Raw genomic sequence first — 20888 nt, forward strand, 5'->3', positions numbered from 1 at the left:
AAAGGCTGAAAGACGACCACCACTGAACAAGACACACAAGCTGAAACGTCAAGACTGGGCCAAGAAATATCTCAAGACTGATTTTTCTAAGGTTTTATGGACTGATGAAATGAGAGTGAGTCTTGATGAGCCAGATGGATGGGCCCGTGGCTGGATTGGTAAAGGGCAGAGAGCTCCAGTCCGACTCAGACGCCAGCAAGGTGGAGGTGGAGTACTGGTTTGGGCTGGTATCATCAAAGATGAGCTTGTGGGGCCTTTTCGGGTTGAGGATGGAGTCAAGCTCAACTCCCAGTCCTACTGCCAGTTCCTGGAAGACACCTTCTTCAAGCAGTGGTACAGGAAGAAGTCTGCATCCTTCAAGAAAAACATGATTTTCATGCGGGACAATGCTCCATCACACGCGTCCAAGTACTCCACAGCGTGGCTGGCAAGAAAGGGTATAAAAGAAGGAAATCTAATGACATGGCCTCTTTGTTCACCTGATCTGAACCCCATTGAGAACCTGTGGTCCATCATCAAATGTGAGATTTACAAGGAGGGAAAACAGTACACCTCTCTGAACAGTGTCTGGGAGGCTGTGGTTGCTGCTGCACGCAATGTTGATGGTGAACAGATCAAAACACTGACAGAATCCATGGATGGCAGGCTTTTGAGTGTCCTTGCAAAGAAAGGTGGCTATATTGGTCACTGATTTGTTTTTGTTTTGTTTTTGAATGTCAGAAATGTATATTTGTGAATGTTGAGATGTTATATTGGTTTCACTGGTAATAATAAATAATTGAAATGGGTATATATTTGTTTTTTGTTAAGTTGCCTAATAATTATGCACAGTAATAGTCACCTGCACACACAGATATCCCCCTAACATAGCTAAAACTAAAAACAAACTAAAAACTACTTCCAAAAATATTCAGCTTTGATATTAATGAGTTTTTTGGGTTCATTGAGAACATGGTTGTTGTTCAATAATAAAATTAATCCTCAAAAATACAACTTGCCTAATAATTCTGCACTCCCTGTATATCTCCTCTTATTCCACATGAGGCTGCCCAACATTGCATTCAATGTTTTAAATGTGCTACGAGGATCAGTAAATTGGTGGAATAGTACAGGTGTCTTGGCAGCATGATCTATTTTGTGAGGGCCACCTAGCCTTGCTCTGTCTGCGTGAGAGAGACCCAAAAGGTTATTTATGGTCGAAAGGATGAAATCACGTTTGCAAGGTTATCATCTAGCATATCCTGAGTTGTATGATATATTTATGCCTACGTATTTAAGGGTGGGCAGCTCCCTTGTAATAATATGTTCCCAAACTTTATGGGATATGGAGGGCAGTCCGGACTGAGTGGAAACAGACGGGTCTTATATCACTCTCAACCCCGAGGCAGCTTTCAAGCCGCCATGTATACATGTAATATCACCTATGCCACTACAGATATCCCTGATGTACACAAGGACATCATCTGCACACTGTGAGACGGGATGTGTTACGCTGCCTACTGGTATGCCTCAATCTTGTCCAGATTGACGAAGCCACTGCGCAAGAGGCTCCACCACCAGGGCAAAGAGCAGCAGAGAGAGAAGACAACTTTGATGTGTGCCCCTGTCCACTGGCAGGGGGGAGGAAATACAACAGCAAATCAGATCAATTTTATCATCCTCAGCAGCCTGTCTCCAATACCCATTTTTTTGGAAGGCCACACGCATATAGTCCCAAATCCAAAGTGTCAAAGGTCTTCTCAAGGTGGACCTGCCCGGTATGAATCCTGTTTTGGTCAGGGTGGACTAGCGCCGGTATATGTCCCATGAGCCGTGTCGCGAGGATTTTGCTAAGAATCTTGTAATCATTGCCCATCACCACAGATAGCGGTCTACAAGAGGAGACCTCCAACGGGTTCTGTCTCGGCTTTGGGAGTGAAACCAGAAGTGCCTCTTGCATAGTTGGGGGCAAATAACCCACAGCAAGATCAGCGGTATAAACCTCAAGCAGTTTGGGGGCCAGCAGGGCTTCAAACGTTTTATAAAATTCAAGCAGCAGGGTGTCTGTGCCTGGAGTTTTGTTAGTGGGGGAGTCCCGAATGGAACATCGGATTTCCTGCTCTGTGACTGGGCTATTCAGAGCCTGTCTTTCTCCTCTAGAGGAAGCACTGACAATGTGATGGCAGAGAGAAATTCACGAACACTAGACCGTCCCTGTACCAGTACAGAGTTGTACAGGGCCTGAAAATGTGGGCAGAATGCATCATGTATTGCTCCCTGAATGGTGGCGTCCTATGTCTGGGCAAAGGCAGATGGCGGTTATCAGCTCCATATCATACGTTCGCTTCAAAACCTATGTCAAAAGAAGATACGGTTTGTCTCTGTCCCTGTGTTGTTTCATTTGATATGCCCTGTTATCTACATACCGTAAGGATTCAAGAAGGCTCGCGTCAGACATTTCTTCCTGAGCAACACCGCCTGCCAGTGGAGCCCTATCAGGTCGCCCTAAGGAGGATTCCACCTGGGTGCACTCTCGGCTGAGCGCGCCCCATGCCCCGATTATCGTATTCATGAAGTGCCCCCCCTGCACCATAGTCTAGAAGGATGCCCACTTTGTTTGACTTGTGGTTGCAGTCCCGCTATTCTCAGCGATATAACTGAGTAGCGTTTCACAAGTCGTTTCACTGAAGATGGGGTCTTTCAGGGCAATAAGTTGTAAGTGCCAGGTTAATATTGGCGGAGTAGGCTTCCCCCACCCAATATGCAGCAGAAGCGGGCTGTGATCGGAGAGGGTGCTCCAAATGTATTCTGCTCCTGTGCCTTCGAGCTGTATGGCAGAGAGACAGAGGAGACTATCAAGATGGACATATAGGTCAGGGGGCAGTGGGTGGGCGGAATATTCCCTGGCATTCGGGTACAGCACCCTCCAGTTATTGATTAAGGACCAGTGAATAAGCCACTGTAACAAGTAGGATGCAGCACCTATAGCTCCAGAGCATGGGAGTGGGGATGTGATCTATCCAACTCAGGGTTCAATATACAATTAAAATCTCCTCCTGTAATCCAAGGTAAATGAGACCATCTGGTCAGTAGGCACGACACGAGAGCCAGGAACTGCATCTGCACAGCTTTTGGCAAGTACCCACTCCCCAGTAAATCAGCTGAGCCCTCCAGCTGGCCCACCACAAACACATAATGGCCCTCCAGGTCCACCTCAGCCACCACACTCTTAAAGGGGTCTGCCCGTCGTACTCGTATGAGCGACCGTCTCACATAGCTTGAATATACTATGCAGAAACATCTACCCCTCTAACGTCTTTGAAGTCTAAGTTCCTCCCACTTTGCTATGTGGGCTTCTTGTGAGAAAGCAATATGGGCCCCTCGCCTTTTAATGTATTGGTAGATGGAATAATGCTTCTGAGCTGTGTCCACCCCTACACATTCCAGGTTAGAAATGACAACCTAGACATGCACTAGCTACTGACAGGGTGGCATGGGGGAAGGGGGCTGCGGGAAAGGAAGTGCCCCAGACTGTGGCTAGGTGAAACCGACGGATAGATCCCACCCAGTTTGTAGTACACATATATGTAAGGCTCTGTAACAACAACAAAACAGAAAAAACAACTCCCTTTCCCAGGATGGCAGAGAATCATCTGGCTGCCCAAACAGAGAACCATAAGTTCTGCGAACATGGGTGTCCCAGGTACCTAGCAAGAGTGCCAGAGCGCCTCGTGCGAACAGAGGTGGGGGCTGGGTGGGTCGTGGCTCAACTGTACTGCAGAGGCAGACTACAAGGGCAAAGGGGGGAGACACAAAGGGGAGCCAAATGTGAGGAGAATATTAACATCTAGGTAGACGCAGGGACGCCCGGCAGCTGGAGCGCACAGAGCAATAGCGCTGCAGCACGGAGGGCGGACAAAGGGAGTGATCGTCTGCAGGCCACCAAGTGTAAGGGGGGGGGGGTTCTCATTCGTGATCAATGTCATCAGCCTTTTTTGGGGTCATTCTGGGAAGTAAGATGGAGGCAACACTAGACCACAAGGTGTCTGACTTGTGTCCCGACCGCACCTCTCCCGAGTCATCAGTGACAGGAGAATCGCCATGGGTGCAGACTCTAGCCGCAGCAGCCAGCGCCTGCACATGTTCCTGCCTAGCATGAGTTGGGGTTGGAGCACCAGTGGCTGGTTTGGCTCGGCTGTGCCGCTTACGTTTAGGCCAGGAAAGCAGTGGGTGCCGGTCTCCACAAGCAGACTCTGACTCCTACAGCTCCCAAAGCCCAATCCCAGGGGTCCTCCGGCTCCATGAAAAGTATGTTTTTGGTATGCAACCACTTTAAGTTTGGCAGTGAAGAACAATGAATATGTGAGGCCTGCATCCCGCAGTTTTCTCTTGCCTTCCAAAAAGGAAGCCCTCTAACATTGAAATGCCATTGTGTAGTCCGGTAACAGGAGAATTCTTGCATTTTCAAAGGCAAGCTGGCCTATTTGCCTAGCAGCCCAAAGTATTGCGTCCTTGTCTCTAAAGTTTAGGAGCTTTGCAACCTCCGGCCGCAGTGGGGTGCAGTGGGCCACCAGCCGAAGGGCACCGCACACGCATCGGGTGGTCCCGTTCTACTGCAAGAAAAGGAATAAACCCACGGTGCCACAGCTGTAGAAAGCCACGTCTCAAAGAAAGCTGTAGGATCCGTCCCTACCGCCCCCGCCGGAAAGCACACAATACAGAGGTAATTGCAACTTAATCTCCCCTCTGCATCCTCCACTCTGCTCTCCAGGAAGTGACTGTATTGGTAAGCTTCGCTGTCTGGAAAGCAATTTCCTTAGTTGCAGGTTGGAGGGCTTATATGGATGACTTGGTCGTGGAGACCTTTCTGAACGTTTACGCGGATCCTCCTTAAAGAGGCTCAGCTTCACCGCACCTTGTGGCCACCAAGGTCGCTCCTAATGTCGGTAATGCCAGCAAGCATTTTGTCCAGCCTCACTTACGTCGGGTCAGATGCCGCAGGGGCCGACGTCATGACTGCCTCCCGAGTAGGCAGGGGGTGGTTCCCGACTCACGATACGGGGTTCAGCCGGCAGCCAAATATCCCTAGGAACCTGTGTGCAGCACAAATAATGTAAGGAAAGTGATTCCTCTCCTAAGTACTTTTATGAAGAAAAAACACTGTTTTGTAAGGAACAAAGGAAGCATTCCCCCCTGAGTCATAAACACAGTACTAAATAAATTAGATAGATGGTTTATGGCCATGGGATGGAGTTCTAATGCTAATGAGGCCATGCCACTGGCTGATGATCTTCTAGGTACGACTGACCATGCTTCAAAAAGCATGCATCACCCGTATGTCTGCTTTTTTTTAATCCATCCTCCTTTTGATACTGAAATTTCAAGTCGGGATTTTGGGAGGGGAGGTGGTGTTTTTTTGTTGGGGGAAAAAATGGTTCCTGAATGTGCAGATACTCCAGTGGCCTGAGCAAGGGAGTTCAATAAAAGATGAGTGGGTTGTGCACAAGGGGGCAGACAGACTTCCACTGCTCTAAGTTTGTTTTCAAGTGAGTGCACAGGCGTCCCTGGTTGTTGCAAATGGAAAGGGGGTGATACCACCGTGCAAAGCGTTTGGATACTGAGTTCAGCAGCAGAGGAGCATGGCTTTCTTCCCGATGTGTGCCATACAGAAATTACACCACTTAGTTTAAATAATACTTCATAGAGCACAGGCATCTGGCGGTTACCATATTTGAACTGTGTTCCTCAATTTTCTGTGCTCGGACCAATATATTGGAGTTTTAACGAAGAGTAACATGTCTACCTTGGTCCCCGAGCAGTGCTTAATAGTGCAAATAGGCAGAATTTAGAAATCTGCCTCTGTGGAAATTACTAGTAGCACAATAAATATTGACCGTTTATGTGCTATCTACTACGAACTAATTTTTTGGGCACTTCAACAACAGATGTAATTACCCAATTCAGTTGTTCTTCTTTTATTGACCATAGATACCCTTCACCTGTGATCAGGCAGGTCCTGAATACACATTAAGAGCAGAAGATGTGGTAGAATAAGTTAATGCATTATGTAGAACCCAGGGAGGGAGCAATTGCTGCCCATTTAAATTTAGTGAAACTATGTGCATTGTTTGTACTACTTTAGGGTGTGTCTGTGGTGTTTTTGCTGGGACTCTTCCATGCAATATTTGGGGTGCCTCACATCAGATAAGGATTCCTTTCATAGAGTTTGAGCATACTCTGTAATTTTGGTTGGTGTGCTGTGTTTAACCCTAAACTTAGCTTTCTATATATCTGTGAAGGCTTAAACACTGCAAAGCTCTTTTGAACTTAGATTTAATCCTGGTGTAACAGAACACTGCTCAACATTGGAGAGTGAAGGAGACCACATCTGTAGAGGCTTTGTTCCAGGGAATGTAGTTTATGGGGCCCATTTATGAATCCAGAGGCTGTCTAAGGAAATTTAAGATTATCTGGGGTCTCCAATAGATGTACTTCTGGTTGCTATGGAAACTATTCAGATGTGAAGTCCTACTAAGGGGGTAATTCCTTTGTTAATTTGCTGCTTCAAAATGTCTTTCTACTCCGTGAATGATATTTGATTGTGTTGTCATCAGTGATGCTTGGAGGTATTAAATGTATTCTTTGGCATGGGACGAGTGTGACACCTTAAATGTGCCAGAATTTTCAGTGGCTTCATGCATGTTGAAGTGTCTGGTTTATTTTGCAGTTATTTAGTCAGTATAGGTTTATAATAAAATAAAACAGGGCATAGTATAGTGTGCTAAGATATCACCTGATTGTGGAATAACGTGGATACAGCTAAAATATAGTGTTTCACAACCGTTACCAGATCCAGTTTGAAGAACATGGATAAAACCTTTCCCAGAAGCCCAGATCTCCAGGTCCTATATAATATACAAGCATACTATTTTTATTTAACAACTAAGAAGACTGTGAGACCGTAGTTAACTGCATTCCCAGGGTCTACTTTCTTATAGAGTGGGTGCACTATGGGTTTGTCCAGTAGTACAGGCAATAGCAACAGTACATTTTGTCCCCGGCCATTTTAGCCAACACTTGGAATCATCTTTAAATAAGAGTATTTATTGGTCACAAGCCCATTCGGGCCAGAAATGCCATTTTCTCCTGGCTTTCTTTACTCCAACATTCGAATTGAATTGGTCTGCCACATATGCTCTAATATAGATAGTTTGAAGCTTCCCAGTGGTGGCGATACTTGTAGTTTATTCGACCTTTTGCACTCCAAGTTGATCAATGACTTGCTTATAATGTAATAATAACATAGAAAATCTTGATGTGGACTGTACAATAACATGAGGATATTCTCAGCCACAATCATTATTTAGCCTTTGTATGAAACTCCAAAATCTTTGAGAGTCCCCTTCCTTAAAAGAGTCCATGCACTTGTAACTACTCATTTCTTGGTAGCAGTGCCTCCTTGAAGAAAGCTCTCAGATGTTCAGGTCTCACGCCTCATACTGGTCCACTTTCTTAAATTGCATAATTTCACTGTAAGGTACCAGTGCATTAGCTGGAATGCTCAAGGCAAGGAACAGGACGTTCCCCGCCCAGAGTTCCACAGGGGTCAAACCGGCACAGCTAGCAGGATCAGTATTCTCTTTAGTCCTGTGGGTGAGCAGGAGGTTGGAACAACCAGGCCTCAAGCTAAATGCTGGAAACCTAATTTCTCTTGGATCTGACAAGAAGGAAGGAGTACTTCAGTGCAGTAGGGAAGAATGACTTCCCTCTTTTATAGACTTAGGCGCACTCCCTAGTCTACAGCAAAGCAATGAACTTCCTTCCCTGGATACATGATCTTCTGCATCTATTGATGAGTTTAATTCCCCAAAAATAAAAAATGGCGAATCCGTATCACAGCTAGGAGTCCTCTTCCCTTCCTTGCAAAACCAGCACTTGCCCATCCAGTTCAGACCCCTTGAGCTTCAAATACATTTCTCTATTTACTGACAGCCATGGCTCTAGTTGGCTTCTCTTCTGTTGGAAAAGGCGCTTCATATTTTATGCAGTCACAGGTATCATACATCGGTGTGTTCTTTCCACCAATTCTGGGCATTTTGTGGTCCAGTGTTCGAGAGGCAGCTGGAGTGCAGTGTCATCAAAAGGTATGAAGTGAGTGGAGTCCCAGTGAGAAATGTGAATGCCTTTGGAATGGAAATCTTCGTATTGCATAATATATTTCTTCCCTCATTCCTGCAATGGCGATAATGGGTAACATAAATTTCATTTCACACTGACCTTCCCATTGCTTGTACAGTGTACATTTGGTTTTCATAGCACTTCCAGACGAACGATACAAATTAAAGGTCATATTACATTTTAGATAGCAGGAGGTATATATCCTTCAAGGGAAGCTGTGAGGAAAAACACAAAGCAGGTGGAACAAATATATCGTTTGCTGCTACTTCTTATATATTCGGTGCAGCTTCGCAAGGTGTCAGCAGAGAGAGCTGTCTTAGCAGAGAGACAATTATGGCAATTTGAAATTAAAAATGCCTATCCTTCAAACAGAGCGCGTGCTTTCATCTGGTTACAGATTGTAGCCATTGTAAAAGTCAGAATTCCAGTTTTCCTTTGAGTTGCTCTTAGCACCAGGACCTGTTGCGATATATAGAATTCCGTTTGAACTATACCAGACGCTAATTACTTAAGATAAAAAATACAGCAGGCATTATTCAACTGATTGACATATAATTGAGGGGTGAGGAAGAGGAGGGATATATTGAGGAAGGTTCCTGGTTCATGGAACGACCCTTGGATGCATTGTCTTGCTACTGCTTTCAGCTTTTGCCATATTTACTGGTTCTGTCCATTTTAATGTTCCCTTTAGTTTTGAATGCCGGAAGTTTAGGAGCATCAGTAAATAATTTCTAGTAATGGATAGATAACTTATTTCAACACTTTAATAATTGCCAGACTGTTGGGTTTTTACCGGCATGCTTCTATCTCTGTATAAGAGAAGCTGCATCAGCAGGAGCTCGTTAAGAAGTGAGATGGGAATTTTCCATTCAGTGCTAAATTTATAAAACAAAGAAATAAAGAAGTGCAGAGGCGTAGGTTTTTCTTGGGAGCCATAGGAGTCGGCCGCTGGCACGACCGAATGCCAGAAATGCCAAGGCTACCTCGTCTTCGATCGTTTTCTTCCAAACTCCATACCACACCTATCTCCCCAGCTCCCTCTTGCATGTTCTTAATTATCCCTGCTGTTTTCCTTTGTCGTTGTTGTTACCGTGGTCTCCTCCTACTGCTTTCTCCCTTTTATATATTTCTGTTTTGCTGTGGGCCAAACTCTGGTGATGTAAAATAAGCCGAAGCCCCCAAATCGCTCGCTGGCCCTCAACACATGCAACCACCTGCCCAGATACACCCCACCTTTGACCTCTTCTGATGTAGGTGCGGCGGTTTCCCCTTAGAGAGTGCTTTAAGGGTACCCTCCAAGCCCACAAAACAAAGAAAAGCACTTGCAGTTTTCACTTTCGGACTTTGTGCTAGATTTGACCATGCGCCGTAGAAATTGTGTGTGAAGGGCCCCTCCTTAAAATGCAGACGCAAAATACCTGTGTTTTCTCAGTGCTGTGCAGTGTTTGCGTTGGCGAGATAAGGCGATATCTGCTCCATTCAATTTTTTTGGCGCCGAACTGCCATGTTTGTTTTGTGCAAGTTGAGTAGTGTGACCTGCCCCACGTTAAAAGAGATTCCAAGTTAAATACATGCATGTGACTAATGACAAATATATCTTAGGTCTCCTTGCTTCTTTAGCACGAGGGCGGCCATTTTATTGTTGACATCCGTCCCTCCATAGCCCGAGGTGCCAATCAGCAAGAGTTCGTTTCTAGATCATTGGGCTTCTGTGAGGAATGGTGTTTTATTTACTTCCTTTGAACTAAGTAGACAACACACCTGTTAGCAGTGATCTGTAGGTTAAAAGCCATGGACCAGAAACTGAGGGCCAGATTTAAAGAAAAGTGGCGCAGCGTGGTGCATCGCCAAAATTGGCAGTGCCGCGCTGTGTCACTTTAGAAACGCAGGGATGAGCCGTATTTAAGGGAATACGGTGGACCCCTGTATTTTAAACTGTGCTGGCGCTAAATTTAGCTACCAGTGCCAACGCAGGCATCCTTGCACCATCGTGCAAGGATGTCTGTGTTGAGAGGTGCCCCTTCCTGCACATAAACAATCACTAATGGCGCTTTGGCACTTCTGTGTGTGCTGCACAAATAAACAAGGAGGAATAAAAGTATTCCTCCTCGTTGCACCCTGGTAACGCCATCCCTGGGGGTGGCGATAGATTTTGGCGCTGCATTAGGTTTACGAGATTTCATAAATCTGAGGTAGTGTCAAAATGCACAGCAACACCCATTGCACGCCCCTTCCACGCACAGTGCTATGTGGGAAGGGGCCGTATTTACAAGGTGACGTTAAGCCACAAAAAGTGGCTTAACGCCATCTTATAAATACGACGAGGGTTTAGCGCCACAGGAGCATCACTAAAAGTGACGCTCCTGTGGCTCATGACGTCGAATAAGATGATCATCTTATTGAGGCATCGAATTTTGCTTTTTTGGTTGTAATCAATGTTTGAATGAACGTTACTTCCATTAGAGACTACTTGTTTACCTTGGTCTTGCTCTTATTTTATAAGATCCTATATTAAGCACGAACCTTAAATACAAATTTATAGTGCCATATACATATTACCTTTATTTGTAGTAGGACAGATTTTGTTAGAAGGATTTCAAAATAAAAAAAACAAATGTGAGCTGGTGTAAGAAGCTACACAGTGTTTTGCAGTGGAGAAAAACTGATATATCTCCAGGCCGAGATCATGCTGGCTTGAGTTTCCAGTAGGCCACATGTGGCTCCTGGCAATATGTCACATCTTACAGCAGGCATTTGATTTTAGGAATGGGTCTTCTAAACCCAGTGTATGACCACCCCACGCTTAGCAAGCAGCATTGCAGTTAGTCATCTGGCCTCTGGGGGGACCTCTTGCACGTAGCTCAACAGGGTAGTCTCAGGAGTTCGCTGTGGACATTGACCCATAATGAAGGCAATAATGTTAACATCTGTTCAGAATGCAGCAATTGCAGGGCAGTGCCAAGCTAGGTGTAATGAAGACGCAGTGGGCGTTGCATATCACAGACACCTTGCATTCTCCACAAGTCCCATTTTATACAATTGGGCAGAGGTGCGATATGTCCTGTGGGGGAAGTTAAAAAGAGTTAGTCTAAGTCTGTAGTTAGGCGAAAGGCCACCAGCCGATGCACAGGAATAGCGCCATTGATACTCAGAGATTGGGTGGGGGGGGGGATCGTGTCCACCACTCAAGCGTTCCAGGCCTCTGTAATAGTCACGGGCCCTCTTTTCCATTTTTGCGTAAAGCTAGGGAATCAGTCTTTGTGAGGACAAGTTTGTCATATGTTGTCCAGGTCATGCAGTGTTGGGGGAGGTTTCAGGAAAGTGCACTGTAATGCACAAAGGGCCGCATGGAAATGGTGATATAGAAGGATATCCTGGGCAGTATGTGTGGGGTTATGCATTATGCTTTCTCATTAGAGGAACTACTCAGAATAACAAATGTGTTGAGACCCAGTCTGCAGGCTTGCCGACAGATACCCTCATCATTCATCATAGGAAGTGTAGGTTTTTTGGCCAGCAGTATATTTGGTGTGTAAAGACAGTGTGCTTGTGTGTATCGTCATAAGCCATCACACACCCAGAGTGTGCATGCTACCGTCTCCACTTCTTCTCTGGGACGTCCAGCTGGCAGATATTGCACGGTGTTGAGCAGGCAAGTGGTCACATTATCAGCTTCTATGGTAGTGTGCAATCAGAATGGTGCAGGGTGTATCCAGAAATGTAAGAACTGGGCCCGGGCATAATATATTTGTAATTTCATGTTGAGAGCACTTAATCCACCCTAGTGGAATAGGAGGATCAGTGTTTCCCATGCAACTCATGGCTGTTTGTGGGCCCACGCCAGGGCTACGAATTTAGAACAGAGCTGCCTGAGGAAGAGTCTCGTGAAGGGGGTGGGAACATTGATAAACAGGTAGAGGAACTTGGGAAGGCCGACCACGTTGGAGAAAGCAATCCATCCTGCTACAGAGAGAGGTAGTCTGGACCAGGCAGGTACCCACTCCTCCAGCCAAACCATGGCCTTGCCATAATTTGTCCTCTAGAATTCATCCATATCCCAGCTCAGCGAACATTGTACGGAATGCAGACATTATACGGAAGTTTTGTGCTGTGGAGCAGCCTAGTATAAAACCAGATTGATCGGGTCAAACTATGTCAGCAGGAGTGGGGCTATACGGAAGTTATGTGCTGTGGAGCAGCCTAGTATAAAACCAGATTGATCGGGTCAAACTATGTCAGCAAGAGTGGGGCTAGGTGACAGGCGATCAATTTCACCAGTATTTTGTTGTTACATTGATCACTGATAGTGCTTGATAAGATTCACAGCTTGCTGTGTTTTCAAAATGGTGATAATAACTGCTTCATGTAAGGAGGGCAGTAGTGTGTCAAGTGATACAAGTGATAGGGATTCCTCGTACATCACTAGTAGGTGATGGGCATATCCCTATAGAAAGCTGCATTGGGGAGTGTTTCTCCTTTCTCAGCTGTCTAGGGTTCCACAGCTTAACGTTGGCAAGGATGATGTTGGATTCAATCCCTATGGTGAACCACCTAGACCAGGCTGCCTGTGCCCGGGAATGTGTTGGATCACCCTGTGTTTTGCTTAGCTTCAAAACTAAGATGGAACAAAGCTAAAGAATGTAAAGAATGCAGCACTCTTAGTCTGAGTAATTAATTTATTAATTCACTTCTCAGATATCAAACGAAGCACATAAAAATATGAACATGAGCATTTAACTTGAATGCACTAAAACACATGTAGATACCAAAATAATCACAACAGTTAAACAACGATAGGCAGAAAAAGTGCAATACATAATCAATTAATATGTCTGCAGTGAATATATATATTTATGTATGCACACAGCAAAGCTAGATAATTAAGAGCTAAAATGCATCACTATAGGGATCGAATTCAACATCATCCTTGCCAACGTTAAGCTGTGGAACCCGAGACAGCTGAGACAGGAGAAACACTCCCCAATAGGATTTGGTTCTGAGCAGTGCGTCCACCCTCAAAATAAGTTACTTCCGTCTCAGCACCAAGCTTCACAACCTTATATACCTTAAACAACCCCAAGAGGAAGGTTCTGGTAATCTTCCCCCTCCCTTCAAGTAAGTTGAGAAATTCAAGTGGTGGCTGTATTTGGCATGTGTCGAAAACACGCAAAAGAACTGGCCAATTGAAGAACCACAACCCATCCCCCGCCCACAACAACATCCCCATTTAATATGTTGAAAAACATCCCAGTGGGTGCAGGCACAGGCCCAATGCGTGATGTGCACACTCTACTATGAAGACTGGAGATAAGACACAGCCAAATTGGAAGCGAAGCATGGTTTCGACATATATTTTCATCTTGTCTACAGCAGTTGTGTCAGGGAGGCCAATAATGTGGAGGTAATTCCACCTGGAGTGGGCTTCGAGATCTTCATTTATGTTTTTGATGACTTCTAAGACTTTTTTTAAACAGAGTGAGTGTTCACCAGTAGAAGCATGGGTGTTTTCGATCTCTGAGATGTGATGGTCCAGCTGATCAATGCAGTCATCCTTTACGTTTATCAACCCACTTCTTTATGCAGCAATTCTGTTGGAAGGAGGTCTACTCTTGAGTCGATAGTGCAAAGGGTGTTTTGCGTCTCTATGAGCATATACATGAGTTTTTGGTCAAGCATGGAAGGCAGGGCACAATCCGGCACCCCCTGCTCTGGGTCAAATGTACGCATCTGCTGCCATGCAGTGTCAGCTTAGGCTGCTTGTTGTTTTGGATTACCCTTTTGTGTATTGTGTAAGAGGGGTTCTGCAGTAGTTAGTGACTGGACAGCAGATGTGAACGGTTTCCTGAATCCCGCCTCACCCCAGCCTTCGATGGCAAATGCTGGGGGGCACGAGCAGACTCCAGTCACCAGTTCAGATGTAGGTGCTAGTGAAATAAAAGGTTATAATGCACTCCTGTCGTAGGCCAAATGTGTGTCCAGGCTACTCTGATGTCTAAGAGTAGAGTCCTAGAGGCTAGAGCACAGAGATGTCACGGAGGCTCCCTTGGCATAGGGAGAAGAATTGACCCCAGGGTTGCACAGCCAGGGGTAACAACATGACCAAACCTGCTCCTTCCTGGGGGATATTGTAGTCTCCACAATTATGTATGTGCCTTTAGGTGCAGGGAGCAATGGAGTTGTGCCACACGCCCCCAGGTCCAGCATGCAGTGGGGTTCAGTATCAGGGTCTCCCCACAGCATGTATTTCGATACCAGGGCAAGCAAGTTGCAGTGCAGGTTAATACCTGCACAGATCGCGATGAAGAGTCCTCAGAAGGGGTCCGCCATGATGAGCCTCACTCTGTTGCCGCACCCAGAGCCTCTGAAGCGCACAGCACAGGGCTGTGTCCTTCAGGTACACCAGTCTTGCTGGCCCACCAGGCCACTCCATGCTGGACAACTCCCTACAATAGGCCTGCAGCTCAGAGCCTGCCAGGCCCAGATCCACCCATGGGAGGGCTGAGTGACAGGGCTTTCACCAGTGCAGGTCAACCTCCAATCTTTGTGCTGCAGCTAGGTATACTGTGGCACAGACCCACTGCACACGGTGTCAGCTGCTCCAGTTATGCTGCCCCTTCTTGGGGGGGAAAAAGGGCCCCAGTGGCACCTAGTCTGGATCTCCTGTCAGGGCAGAGGATCGCGGAGGATGTGCACTTGCAGCTGTGATTTCTATTGTATCAATTCATCTGCTGGGGAAGCTTCGCTAGGTGGCTGTCATCTTGCAGCTGGGCTCTCTAAACCCCCCTTCTCTCAAAATGTACCTGCTTTATTTATTTGGTTGATTGATTTGTTACCTTGCCTGGTGCTCATGTAATTATTGCTTTCTCAGGGGTTCCGGATGCAGAGAAGGGGCTATGAGATCTAGGGATCAAAATAAAGTTTTTATTTCCCCTGCGGATTAAAAACAGTTCGAATAGGTCATGAGGTACGGCTGAGGTAGCGCAAACAAAAAACAAACTTGGTGGTGGTTTGGAACAATTCCTTTTCCAATATCCTCTAACAGAGAACAGTCTAACAGTTTTTCCACACCTAGCTACTGTTATATTTCTGAACTGTTTCCTTGTCTGTGCCTCTGGTGGCACTCAAAAGATACATTTCCTGTGGTTTTTGCTGCGAAGAATCCTAGTGTCATCTCAGTTTTAAAAATAAATTACTTTTTAAATCTTCCTTACCAGCTGAAGTTTTGTGGTCTCTCAAGCATCTCCAGAGTACCATAGATTACTTCCTGGACAGGGCTGCCTATCTCCGGATCTATCCATAGGACCAGGGTATTAAGTTTTCCTTGTTGTATGAGATGCAGTCTGTCATACTCTTTGGAAGGCAATTGCCTGGAAGCCTAAAAAGGAGTGCCTCCTACCTCTGGTATCCCTAACCGTTTCAGCTAAGAAAAGGAGGACTTTTACAGTTCTTTAAAGCCTGCCTCTGGAAACAACATAGAAAGAGAAAGATGGTACCAGTAGCATTGTTTGTACATCAAATATTGAAAATTAATAATAGAACTCTGAGCATATGTCGTGTTGATTATTCCACCACACAACAAGATCAGTTTGAGGGCCTGATTCACAAAGGTAAGATAACACTTTTGTGTAAGTTTACTACTTTTAGGTATTCACAAATTAAGTGCAGGGTAGTAAAACTCTGCATATGGGTGTTGAATATCTACAGTAGTAAACGTATACAAAAGTGTAATTTTCCCTTTGTGAATCAGACCCTAAGGCCCTCATTATGAGTCTGGTGATCTACTGATTGCCAGAATCGCAGTGGCAGTCCCACCGCCAACGGGCTGGCGTTGGGACCGCCATATTACGACCATGGCGGAGCTGCCACAGTTGGACCTCTGACACCGCCAGGCTGCCGGCAGCCTGGTGGTCCCGGCAGTTATAATCTGGCAAGCAGCGCTGCCCTGGGGATTGCGAGTCCCCATACCATCAGCCTTTCATGGTGGTTACACCACCATGGAAAGGCTGGCAGAATGGATGTCAGGGGCCCCCATGCACAGCCCTGTCGCGCATTCCACTGCCCGAATTACTGGCAGTGGAATGCACAACGGGTCCTACTGCACCCGGCGCACTGCTACATTGCCGCCGACTCAATAAGGAGTCGGCTGGAATATGAAGGCCCTGTTCACCGCAGGTGGGCGGAAACCCTGTATCCGCCCGCCAGCCCTGGGGTGAACCTGTAATAGGGCCGGCGGTGTTATGCCCGAACTGGCGATCAGATGGTGGGATGAGTTTGGCAGGCGGCTGATGCCACCTGCCAAACTCATAATGAGGGCCAGAGTGTTGTGTTGAGTAATCCACTCACAAAAAGTTTAGTTTAAGTCTTTATTCCATAATACGAAGGAGCGGGAGCTCCACACATCCACTTCTAAGCTCTGGTCATCAGTCATTGTCTGTTGGAACTGCATCACCTCATCAGTGGAATACCAGTCTGACATCCGCTGAGTTCACAACTACATAAGCCCGGTAATACCCTGACCAACAATAACCCTTCTCATTCAGTAGAGAAGACAATTTTCTAGTCAATGTGATCTGGGGTTATATATATATATATATATATATTTTTTTTTTTACATGATAGATCATTTATTTTCCCTATACTTTGCCATAGGTAGGTCTCCACCCTGATCAACAAGTGGAAAGTTACTAGTTGTAACTTTGCACTGGTCAGTTCTGATGTAGGAGAATCCCCCATCATCTGGGAAGGTGGAAACCTATAAGTCTACCTAACTGTATGTTGCCACTTTAAAATGGTCAATAGAAACATGCAGAGTTACATCTATGTGTAGGAGTCAATATACATGCAAGTACATATATGCATGTATATTTACCTTTTTGAACCAAGCCCTTGCTGTTTTCGTTATGTCAGAACATCAAGGACAAAAATAATTGTGGGGTCAACATATTGATGTTTAAATATCAAGACCCAGAATATTATTATTACCAATATAAGTGCATATAGGTAAGTGTAGATGTACTACTCCTAACTCCACAGCTATGAACCATGCCCCACCTACTTCCATGTGAAGGTAAGTTTAGTTAAATCCATGTTGCATATTCTTACCTTCACAGCATTTTGGATCAAGTCCACTCCAACCACTCCCTTTCATTTACAGTTAGAGACAGTGTTGTGTCTTGGGATTTGCTCTAACAATTGTGTGAGGTTATGAAGAATGTCAGAGGAGGGTGGGGACAATTGATGAGAAGCAGCTGACCTGCCTGGTTTTTCATGTGATCTTGGAGAAAGTAATAAACCCATTTTCCATAACATACACAATGGAGCATCAGTTAGTGGAAGGGGAACTTCATCTTAAAATATGGGAAATCTTGTACGTAAGAGTCTGTTTTCCTTACTCATCCTTGAAGAATAATGACTTCACGTGGAGGGTTCCCATTATGATATGCTGGTAATTGGAAAATCGAGGATACAAAAAACACTCTCAGGAAAGTATCTAGTGTTAGCTTTTGATCTTTCCCTATCCTTGATGGATGTTCCCCAGAACATTTGATCTTTTTCATATTTGAAAAAATCTAAAAACATATTTTATCAAATCAAAATTATGTGTTATGTTTAAGGGGTGAAACATGTTCATTGAATTTTAAATAAAGAAAGTAGGTTAGCTCTAGTGTCTAACCAGCAAGTTATCCTCAAATGGGCAGTGTCCCAATCTTTAATACTGCAAAGCAATAATTTATTACTCCATCGATGATTCAATAAATATTAGACTGTTTTATTTCAATTTTGCCAACATTTGCCAACACTTGTTTCACAAAACAATAAATAAAACGCCTCTTTTTCAGGGCAAGAAATTATTAAGAGAAGTATCAAAATCAGCTGTTCATTTTTCATACACAATTATTTTAATCCATGTTTGATTAGATATAAAGAGTGAAAGGGGAGAAATAAGGCAAGAAGAAAAAAACACAAACAGAAATTATTTTTAGTTTTCACTCTCATGTAGATGCAAAGGTAAATTGTGTTAAAATTCACGGCAAATTAGTGAGATGGTGAACTGGCTGTGATTGATGCACTCCAAAAGATATTACTCTCGTTCTAGTCAAGGTAAATGGCCATAATGAAGGTACTCAAACTTGAATGGCATATTTGTCTCCAGTTAGTCCTAGCTAAGATCCTGAGCAAATTCAGTTTTTTTACGGATTAAGCGGTTTCTAGAGTACGACTTTTGGATTTAGTTTCAATAGTGAGACAATTATTTAAGGGGTTGTGAGTTTTGTTTACTGCGTAGTTTTATGAAAATAATTATAATTGCACTAATATTCTTGAATCGCTTGTAACCTTTCTGTGGTGAAGGCCGATTAGTAGAAAGTGTAACAGTTCATCGAAAACAACATGCAATTAAACGACATCATTAAAAAAGTATATTCTTAAAATAATTGAGATACTGTATTTTTATTGTGCATACCCTTTGGGTATTTTTAGTTAAAGGACACTTCGCCATGTTATTATGTATTTATAGGTTTTGTAGTTTTATCGTAAAGCATGTCTTCAAATTAAAACAAAAAAACTGAAACTGAGACCAATTACGTTTATGTTGCTTTCGTTTTAGGTTGAATATCATAAAACATGGAGAATGAAGACACCAACAGCAAAGACCTAGCACAAAATTCGACTGTGGAGGCCGAGGCTGCTACAATCAAGTTCAAAGCTCATGTAAGTGTGTGTTGTGTGTTTGTTCACTGTGGACTACTAGTGACAGATAACTGTTCTTTTTATCTAGGTTTCTTTTTAGTACAGCTTTTTGCATTTTGTTTTTAAAACCTACATTGAGACGGCTTTGGCTCCATCGGGGAGGGGTTACTTTCTCACCTTGCAATGCATAAGGGACTATTACCAGAGAGGTACACTCAGTCATCACGCTGTCTGTACACATTTGTGCACGCAACGTATAAATATCTTTGTGAATGCCTATCTTTACATGCATTGCCACATTAAAGTCAGACCTATTGGCTTTATCACTGCTTTTTTCAAAGTTACACTATGGTATAGCACCATTGTTACATGAGGTGCTCATTATTCCTTTGTGAGCTTGGATGATATTACTAATGGACATTTTTTTAACGAAAAAGACATTTCAGCTCATTTACGTTGTAATAACTGTTAGCATGTACTTTAATTGTGGTAACTGGCTCCGTTATGTTTCTCTGGAAGCAACAGTTAACAGCATGTATCCTACTATTGTGAAATATGCCCCAGTTCGTGTTTATGTTGACATTTAGGGTGGTTAATTATGTTGGACTAGTCCGCATTTAAGGTAGGTTCCTTCACCACCCTCTTCTGGGACAAACGGAGGACTATATTTGGGATTGGTGTGAAGTGGTGAGGCTTTTCAATTTGTAGAGTGATGTAAAAGTATCCATTGAACAAGAGCATCGTGACTTCAGGGGGTTATGTAAACAAGAGGCGCATTGCAGGATTAGAGATTCAAGTTCTGTTGTTTCCACTCAGTACATCATTTTTCTGTGGTAAAAGTATTGCAAAATGACAGTCACTCCAGTTATATAGGTAGGATGAAGTACCCACAACTGTACATTATAAAGATATTGAATCGACCAAGTAGTTTCTAATGCTTGCAGTTGTGCAAGGCTGGTTGCATATTGCCTTTATGGGTCTAAGGACCTCTAAGTGACTAGAAGTTTCTGTATTATTGTACCACTAAGGAAACTTTATATATATATATATATATATATATATATATATATATATATATATATATATATACACACACATATATATATATATATATATCTATATATATATATATGTATATATATATATATGTTCAATGGCATGTGTAGCTGCAGATACACATGCTGTGCATTATTCTGCCATCTAGTGTTGGGCTCGGAGTGTTGTAAGTTGTTTTTCTTCGAACAAGTGTTTTCGAGTCACGAGATCGAGTGACTCCTCCTCTTCGGTTCCATTGCGCATGGGCATCGACTCCATTGTTAGATTGTTTTCTTTCTGCCGTCAGGTTCGGACGTGTTTCCTCTCGCACCGAGATTTCGATTCGGAAAACTCTGTTAAACTCTCTTTTCGTCAGTATTGTATCGATCAGGTTAATATCTTCCATAGACACAGCAGTACCGTCGGGAAAACAACTTTGTTCGCCCTTCGGGGCACGCACGCCCAACTTGGGCCTATTCGGGCCGACCGCGTGGAGAGCCTCATGGACCAGACTCCATTCAGATTATGTCCTCGGTGCCACGCAAAATACCCGTACACAGACCAGCATCTGGTTTGCAACCTTTGCCTTTCACCAGATCATCGAGAAGAAAATTGTGAGGCCTGTCGATCCTTCCGATCAAAAAAGACTCTTCGAGACAGAAGGGCACGAAGACTCAATGACGTTGAGAAGCAGCGAACATCGACGTAGAGGAAGAAGAACTGATTCAATCAGCGGTCTTGGTTCAGATTCTGAATCCGAACAGGAATCAGAAGAAGACTGACCGATCACGGCACGGTACGTCTGCCCCTGTACCCTCACAAAAGACAAAACACGAGGCCTTGGGTACGCCACTGCTGGAAGGCCATGGCTCGACCTGAAAAAAGACTAGTGGTGACCAACTTTCCAGTTCGGCACTGAAAAAGGCCACTCTTCCGAAAAAATCTGAGGCAACAAAAAGCTCTGTGTCCGACTCCAATAAACACCTTTTTTTGGAGTCGAAGATTTG

At 44.3% G+C, this 20888-nt stretch overlaps 1 protein-coding gene across 1 annotated transcript in view; it reads left to right on the forward strand.

The window, feature by feature from the left end:
- Positions 1-20888, forward strand: part of LOC138289871 (sodium/hydrogen exchanger 9B2-like) — a 301774-nt gene that overhangs the window by 52465 nt on the left and 228421 nt on the right. Inside the window, exon 2 of the mRNA XM_069230202.1 lies at positions 18764-18867. Coding sequence (XP_069086303.1) covers positions 18781-18867 — 87 coding nt within the window. The 5' untranslated portion in view covers positions 18764-18780. The remainder of the gene's footprint in view (positions 1-18763; positions 18868-20888) is intronic.

The sequence above is a fragment of the Pleurodeles waltl genome, chromosome 1_1, assembly GCF_031143425.1.
Source record: "Pleurodeles waltl isolate 20211129_DDA chromosome 1_1, aPleWal1.hap1.20221129, whole genome shotgun sequence".
Classification (NCBI taxonomy): domain Eukaryota; kingdom Metazoa; phylum Chordata; class Amphibia; order Caudata; family Salamandridae; genus Pleurodeles; species Pleurodeles waltl.